This window comes from Pteropus alecto, unplaced genomic scaffold, assembly GCF_000325575.1.
Source record: "Pteropus alecto unplaced genomic scaffold, ASM32557v1 scaffold43, whole genome shotgun sequence".
NCBI classification, from domain to species: domain Eukaryota; kingdom Metazoa; phylum Chordata; class Mammalia; order Chiroptera; family Pteropodidae; genus Pteropus; species Pteropus alecto.
Genome location: NW_006435764.1, coordinates 156,183 through 163,889, shown reverse-complemented (window position 1 = coordinate 163,889; position 7,707 = coordinate 156,183). Strand labels below are relative to the sequence as shown.

The 7,707-nt window shown below is 62.2% G+C and overlaps 1 protein-coding gene, 1 long non-coding RNA gene and 1 pseudogene across 10 annotated transcripts in view; 1 reads left to right on the top strand and 2 right to left on the bottom strand.

The window, feature by feature from the left end:
* The window catches only part of LRRC56 (leucine rich repeat containing 56), a 19,072-nt gene that overhangs the window by 1,868 nt on the left and 9,497 nt on the right, over positions 1 to 7,707 (bottom strand). For 3 of the 9 annotated variants that reach the window (XM_025046290.1, XM_025046291.1, XM_015588903.2), the window contains exons 6-12: positions 2,845 to 2,941; positions 2,576 to 2,776; positions 1,960 to 2,143; positions 1,381 to 1,557; positions 1,236 to 1,300; positions 858 to 994; positions 499 to 620 (exon numbers count right to left, since the gene is read on the bottom strand). In XM_025046290.1, the coding sequence (XP_024902058.1) occupies positions 499 to 620; positions 858 to 994; positions 1,236 to 1,300; positions 1,381 to 1,557; positions 1,960 to 2,143; positions 2,576 to 2,776; positions 2,845 to 2,941 (983 nt within the window). Of the gene's footprint in view, positions 1 to 498; positions 621 to 857; positions 995 to 1,235; positions 1,301 to 1,380; positions 1,558 to 1,959; positions 2,144 to 2,575; positions 2,942 to 7,707 lie in introns of all 9 variants that reach the window. The other 6 variants (XM_025046287.1, XM_025046289.1, XM_025046288.1 and 3 more) reach the window with 4 other exon arrangements.
* Positions 3,144 to 7,707, top strand: part of LOC112479214 — a 6,042-nt gene continuing 1,478 nt past the window's right edge. The window contains exon 1 of the long non-coding RNA XR_003046103.1: positions 3,144 to 7,692. This is a non-coding gene — a long non-coding RNA (uncharacterized LOC112479214). The remainder of the gene's footprint in view (positions 7,693 to 7,707) is intronic.
* Positions 3,883 to 4,004, bottom strand: LOC112479317 (annotated as a pseudogene).

The following is a 7,707-nucleotide window of genomic DNA, read 5'->3' as shown; positions in this document are numbered from 1 at the left end:
CGCCCACTGTCCCACCAGGAAGGTCAGACTCTTCCTCCTGGAAACCTCTGGACCCTGCTGGGTTTGCCCCCTCAAGGCTGTCACTCTGCAGCTAGTGTCCTTTGGGGAGGCCTCGCCTGGCTTCATTCTGCGGCCTGAGTTCCGTGCAGGCCCCTCCTGCAGGGTGAAGCCTGGCGCTCATCTCTCCCTCAGCCTCTGGCCTGCCGGGGGGCCCCCTCCGCCAGCACCTTGCCCTGCCCCCTGAGAACGGCCCCTGGGCCTGTCCTGCTCCTTGCTCCCGGCTCCTCAGTGCACCCCCCACCCTTTGTCTTGTGTCCAGCCCTGGTGGCCTCATGGCTTCATAGGCTCAGGGGCACTAGGGACTGGTCCCTTCAGTTGCGAGCCCTCACCCTCGGGAGGGGACCTCCCTGTCACAGGCCCTCAGAATCGGGAGAAGGGGGAGCTGGTCTGAGGTGAGGGCCGCCCATCCCACCCCTGACACAGTGGGTCTCTCAGTACCTGGGGCCAGGCTTAGGGGACTGGGTGGGGTGTGAGGCCCAGTCTCGTCCTCCTGCTCCTCAGGTCCCCTCCGTGGCCTCCTCCAGGGGGCTTCGGCTCCTTCCTGCTGGGACTCCAGGTGCCTAGGGGGGCGGGGGTTGGAGTTGGGGAGGGGAGAGGCTGCAGCCCTGGTCCCCCTCAGAGCCAATTCCAAATGTGTGTGACTCTGGGATGACACCCCAGCCTCAGGCTCCCATGACCAGCTCCTCCAGCCATCCTGGGGACCAGTGACCAGCTCCCCAAGGCAGCCTGAGCTGTGACCCCCACCAGACAGGACGCACATGGTGGGGGGTGGGGCTCCACCCAGGAAGGGCACTCACCGCAGGCCCAGCTCCCTCCAGGCTGGAAGTCCTGCCAGTGCAGAGAGGTCACAGCTGTCTGCAGGGTCAGGCCCCGGGGTGGGGGTGCTGGGGGCCAGGTCTTCCGGCCTGCATCGGAGCAGCCGCTCTGGGGGCGCCTGCGGAGGGCAAGGGCGGGTTTGGGGACACGGCCCTCGATGGGGCTAGGTGGGAAGTCGCCTGGGGGCGGAAGACTTCATCTGCGGAGCCTGTGGGAGAGCTGGGGGCTGGCCCTGGGGTGGCCGCGACGCGGGTCCTGTCAGGCCAGGATGCCAGGCCACGCGGGGACCGAAGCCCCAGCCCCGGCCCACTGTGGGGCGGGGCTGAAGCCGCAGCCTGCAGGGCAGGGGTAGGGCATACCGGGCACTGGTGCTGACGCTCCCGCAGGCCTTTGGTGGGGTTTCCACACAGGACTGGGCCAGCACCTGCAGAAGAAGGTGTGGCTGGGCCGGGTTTGGGGTTGAGGGGCTGGAGGCGGAGCTTCGTGTCGCGGCGGGTCAGTTACCGTGGGTGAGGGTGCTGGCGACGTCCTCTGGGGCCGGGTCCGTGGGAAGCAGGCCTTCGGGCAGGGGGCCCCCAGGGACCAGCAGGGAGAGGGGCCAGGGCCTGGGAGCCCGGGGCTGGGTCTCAGGCAGGGATAGCTCGAGGCCGAGTCTCCGAATGGGGTATCCGTGGGGATGATCTGCCCAAGGGTCAAAATCGGGTCACCAAGGGCCATACCAGCTGGCCAGCCCAAGAGACCCCCCAAGACTCTGTCCACAGACCAGGGACCGCACCACCTGACATGTGTGCCCCGAAGCCTGGTGCCGTGGGGGGCAGGTTTTGGCCCCCTCTTCCTCTGCAGGTGGGTGGGGCGGCCCCATCCAGGCGCTGCTCACGGGGAAGCATCCTGGCCTCGGGGCAGGATTGCAAGCTCTGGGGACAAGGGGTCAAGGCTGGGAGGTGACGTATACGTGGCCGTCCATCTCTGGGAGGCATGGGGCAGAGGCCTGGGGGTTGAGAGCTCTCCCCTTGCGGGGCCTGGGCTGGAGACCTCTTCTAGGGCTCATGGGTGGGAGCTGCAGGCTGGGTGATTGGGCCTTACCCAGCCCAGGGAGCAGGCCGCCCAGGACCCTGCCCTCCTTGATGGCCTCCTTCACCATGAGCCAGTCCTGGTCCAGCTTCCGGGAGGCCGGCAGGCCCGTGTGAGTGGCTGGCACCTCGTCCAGGACCTGCAGGTGTGGGATGAGCTTCCTCACCTCTGCCCGGTAGTTGTAGTGCTGGGGCGCCTGCAGGGGGAGGGAGCGGCCGGTGGCCCGTCAGGCCAGCTGTATCCTGGGGCCACTTGTCCCAGACCCCTGTGGGGTGGGGCAGGGGAGCTGGGGCTGGTGAGGCTGCCCCATCCTGCAGGCTGCCGGGGTCTCTCTCGGGCACCAGGGACTTTGGGGACTCCGGGCTCTCACGCACGAGATCTCACTGTCCAGCTTCATGGCCAGGGTGCATGGCGTCCTCTGGCCTGTGGAGCTGCCCTGAGCTCAGCGCTTGGGCCTGGTTGGCCAGTGGGCGCCTAGCGGGCAGGTGGGGCGCACAGGCCTGGGGGGACGGGGTGCGTGTGGTTCTACAAGGCATGCACGTGGCCCTGTGGGACGAGCATAAGCTCACTAAGCTCCTGGTGAACAAGCCGCAGGGTGTGGGTGGCCCCTGGGCGCCTCCACACGCACCTCGTTGCGGGGGCCGGGGCTCGGCCGCAGGCACACGAGGTTGCCCTCCAGGGTGAGCGTGGCCAGCCTCGGGCACAGCTGCAGGTAGCGCACCTGCCCCAGGTCCTCCACGCTGTTGCCCTCCAGGTCCAGCACCTCCAGCTGCTCCAGCAGGCACAGCGGGCTGAGGTCCGAGATGGAGTTGTAGGAGACGTAGAGCTCCTGTGGCACAGGGGGCCTCAGCCGGGGCCTGCCCGGTGCCCTCCCCCCGCCCAGGGCCACAGACCCACCTCCAGGGCCGGAAGGGAGCCAATGCCGTCCAGGTCCACCAGGCCACAGCGAGCCAGCCACAGCACCCGCAGGCGGCCCAGGGAGGTGCCCAGGTCTCTGTGGAGGGCGGGTTGGGGGGTCAGCGCTGCCCTGTGGCCATGAAGACCCTGTGCCATGCCTCGTGCCCAGCCGATACCCACATCTGGCTGTCTGCAGGTGTGGGGGCGGGTGCACCTGTGGCTCATGCAGCCTCCGGGCTGCAGGGCTCCGCCTCCTCTCCTGGTCTCGGGCACCAGCAGAACGGCCCCAGGGGGCCCGAGCTTGGCGGGGGTGGGCGGTGGGGGCTACCTTGTGCTGCACAGCTCAGCCCAGCCTCACTGCTGCCCACTGTGGGCTCAACCTGGGGTGCTCTCTGTCCCTTCATCTCCCCTGGCCTCTGTTGTGGATGACTGCCCCAAGTTACAGCCCTTCCCCCAGCCCAGTGCTGCTTATAGGACCTCCCCGCCCCCGCTCCCCCTGTCGGCACCTGGACTCATCCCTGCCAGCCTCCGCCATGGGGGGCACCTTCCCGCCCCCTCTGTGTGCGAGGTCCTCTCAGCCCGGTGTCCCACGTCTGCAGACAGGCCACAGGCCCACCGCCCACATTCTGCCCGCTTCCGGAATGTTCCATGCTCTCCACGCTCCCTTCTTGTGCCCGGAGCTCCCCGCTCACCCGCGGTCCAGTCCCAGGTCCTCGTGTCTCCCCTGCCACCTCCACCATCTCTTCCCTCCAAGGTGGCTGCTGACGCTTTCACGTCGCCCTCAGGTTAACCCCCGGGGCTTTGTCGTCCCTGACCTTTTCTCTCGACAGGTTTGGGACGTTTTGCCGCCCTCCTTGCACAGTCTCTGTCCCCTCTGAGATGCTTGGGTTTGTTTCGCCCTTCCCCTTTCCTGCTGCGGGTATCGGGACATTTCTATTTTTATTTTATTATTTTATTTTTTAGGTGAGGCAACCCTTGGTTGACCTCACAGATTGCAAGGACCTTGTCAGCGTACAATCCCTTATTTGTTATTTTTTACGCCTGCAGCACCCGGTCTTCCTAGGTGGTCTCCCATCCAAGTACTAACCAGGCCCGACCCCGCTTAGCTTCCGAGATCAGACGGGATCGGGCTCGTTCAGGAAGGCGGCGTGGCCGTAGACTATCGTGACATTTTAAATCGCACTTTAATAGCTTTTGGACACGCAGATTGCGAGTGAGGGTTCGCAGTGCCGCTTGGAGGCGCTGAGCCATGAGGGACCCTGAGGTGGGGGCTTCCCCGCGGGCGTGTTTGGTGGGGACCTGTCGCTGGAGGTGGTGGTGGCGGTGGGCCGCGCGCGACTCCGCCTGCAGGTGCCTCCGGTGCTCCGGAAGCAGCCGGCCCAGCTCCGCTCGCGCCCTTCCCCTCCCGCACCTGCGCCTGCGCCTGCGCCTGCGCGTGGCACCTCCTAGGCCTCCCCAGGCCAGCCTCGCACTCCCGCCGGGCGGAGTAATTCCCCAGACCCTTCTTCCAGCTCGCAAATCCCCCTTCGGTTGTGTCTCACCCACTGATCAACCTGTCCACTGAGTCTTCAAGTTTCATTCTGCTGTCCTCGTCCCCACGTGTGCTGCGCCTTTGTCCTTTGGTTCCAGGGGCTCCATGTTCATCCCCAGCCTATTTCCTGAAACGGCTTTTCCAGTCCTCTCTGAATTGGCTGAAACTGTTTGTCTAGCGAGTCCTTCAAGAGCGGCCAATCAAACCATCTTCCTGGTTTCTCCTGACTCGTTCAAGAATGCCCGGTGCCTCTGTGCCTGGACAGCCACGGGCTGGGCATGAAGTTCCCGGCGCGCTCCCTCCCCACTCTGGGCTGTGCCCGGGTCGGTCTGCTTCGAGAGTTTCTAGGGAAAGTCTGAGGAAAACGTGACTTCTTTTGTTAAGAGAAGACATGCTGTCTTTTCCTGGCTGTCCCCAGATTTTCTTGACCTCGAAGCCCAGTGACTTAGTTAGGACATGTGTCTGCGCTGGCGACACAGTGTCAGCTTTCCCTTTTGCCCGGTAGCTGAGGCGTCAACGTGTTATGTCTGGCGGCCTCCTTTAACCTTCAGCGGTTTGCCCTGCTCCGTTGTCCTGGTTCACTCCGCAGAGGCCACCGTCGGCGCGTGGCCGGCCTCCCGCGTGCCCAGCCTCTGGGGCTGCGGAGCACTGTCCACGGACATCAGGATGGCTCACTGCTGTCAACCCTGTTTCCCCACACGATGCCTCGTAGTGGGGTTCCTGCGGGACTTCTCCCAAGTTTGTCTTCCTGTCTGCGATGGAATTATCGCTTCATTGCATTTCTTTCTAGGGTCCGCACGCGTCTTTCTGCTTGTGACCCGCGGTTCAGACCCCAGACGCAGGCCGGACTTCGCTCCGCGGGGGGCTGGGCTTTCCTGCGTGCGGCCACCCGCCCAGGGAAAGCGAGGGGTCCTAGAGCACTCACGGCTGGCAGATAACTGGTAGATGTTGCTTCATCTCAGGTCAAACAGGAAAGAAAACTGCTTAGAACTAGTGACAAAAAGCAAAGTGTACGACCTTTGTGGAATCCTGTCTAAAGCTGTCCAGACTGAGAAATGAAAATCTTTAAGTATATTGAGCAAAACACTGGAAAGTTTAGAAAGATGAAGTTAAACATTCACCTCGAGGAGCTACGGAAGGACAATGGCAAATAAAACGAAGCCGTCGCGATCGGTTAGGGTAGGACGGATAACACCGGCAAAAACACACAGGGAGGGCAGCAGAGCCTGGAGACGACGCTTAAAAAAGTGACAGACGAGCCCCTGGCAAGACCGACCAGGGGCGAAAAGAGAGGCCGCGCGGACGACTGCATGGAAGTTACAAGGAGAACTAAGTATGGATGCGGCGACCATTTAAAATGATCGGAGACCAGCAGGAGCAAAGCACATGCCAACAGCGTGAGAAGCCAGACGGAGCGGCCGCCGAAGGAGATCGAAAACTTGACCAGACTAACAGCCATTAAAGAAATTAAACGGTGACCGGCCCACCCCGCAATGCCCGGGTCTTTGAAAAGTGAGTTCTAATGAACTACCGTGGAATAGACGCTCCCTCCTCCACGAGAATTTCTTACACAGGAAGTTTCAAAACGTGGACCAGTTGGAAAGGACAATGAAAAGGGGGGTGCCTATGAGTGAACCCTCGAACCAGACCCGGAGCAGCACAGCACTAGGGGCCCAGTCGACCAGCTCTCACGAGGGCGGGTGTGAAAACGGCCGAGTAAACGCCGTTTTGATGTAGCAGTGATTTAAAAATATTCCAGCATGATCAAGTAGTAGCACTGCAGGAATGGAAGGCTGAGTGACCATCGCGAGCCCTGTCCGTGGCGTCCAGGGCCTCAGTAGACTAAAGGAGAAATGTCGTTTTGTGATACGTCGACAGGTGCCGAGGGCTTTGGACACGCGGCCACTGGGGTCGGGAACAAACCAGGAATGCTGGCTATTCTCACTGCGACTTTTTCACGCACTGGTCAACAGGCCCTGGCCAGTGCCGTAAGATAAGAAAAAGACACACGAGGATTGGAAGTGAGAGCCAGCACCCATAACTTGCTGGTGATGTGATCGAGACCCCACCTGCATTAAGGAGTCACTTAAATTGATAAGAGAGTTTGGCAATACCACTAAAGACAAAACCAAGATACGGTGCTGCCAGATATAACGGACCCGTTTATAAAAACCAAGCGTTTGATTGACTTAAAACATCTATCCTCAGTCAACATAGCGTTTCTCTGCATTTGCAAAAACCAACCAGGAAACACAAGAGAAACAGGAGCTCACTCTGCTCGTACAAACGCTCTGATCACGTGGGAACTGATTTGGTTCTGGTTTTCGGAAGCCTGGCTTCAGAGCAGGCTGCTGTCCTGCCTGTTCCGGGCGGCGGCAGGTGGGCGGGGGGTCCTGGTTAGCCCCCTGCAATCATAACTGCGTCCCCTCGCTGGTGGCTGGTGCAGGGGAGTGTAGACCAGACACAATTCTGGCCGAGGAAACAGGAGGAAGGCTGGATCGAGCTCCCCCCAACTCCGAGGTTGTGGTCCTCACCCCCACACCCCAGGCACCTCAGAATGTGGCCAATTTGGAGACAGGGTCTTTGCAGATGTAGTTGGTTAGCGTGAGACCACGTGGAGCAGGTGGGCCCCGATCCAATGTGACCGTGTCCTCATAAGGAGGGACTTCGGACACAGATACTCACACGGGAACACGCCACGTGAACAGGAAGGCAGAGACCGCGGCGATATGTCTCCGAGCCGGGGAACCAGCCCAGGAGGACAGCGGAGGACATGGCTTCTCCTTCACTGCCCCGGAGGGAAGCAGATCTGCCCACACCTCGACGCTGACCTCTGGCCTCCAGAACCGGCCGTCCGGTTCCCGTTGCCGCTTTGTTAGCCGCCCCAGGGAACAAACGCGCACGCCAGGCTAAGGGTGCCACCATGCAGTGTGAGGGGACACGCATGAAGGTGAGGGGTTCCATGCTGGGGGACCCCGGCTGGGCCCCTCGTCTGCTCCCCGGGGTGCGGGGGCTCGGGTCCGCTCTGCCATCCGGGGCTCTCCCGGGGCTCACTGTGGGGGGCGGGCCCGGTGCACGCCGAAGAAACGAACGTTTGTCGTTGCTCAGGCCGGGCGAGCACGGGTTTCTGTCCCTCGCAGCGGCAGCCGTGCTAGCTGACGACACGCCGTACAGACGGAAGCGAGACCGTGAAAACGTAAGAGCAGGTGAGCGGAGAGAGACACCGCATTCCGGACGCGGACGACAAAGAAACCCCAATTCCAGGAAGACCAGTGAGCGTGACACCCAGCAAACCATTGTTAGGTCCACACGTGAGAGTGAGTGCGGGAACG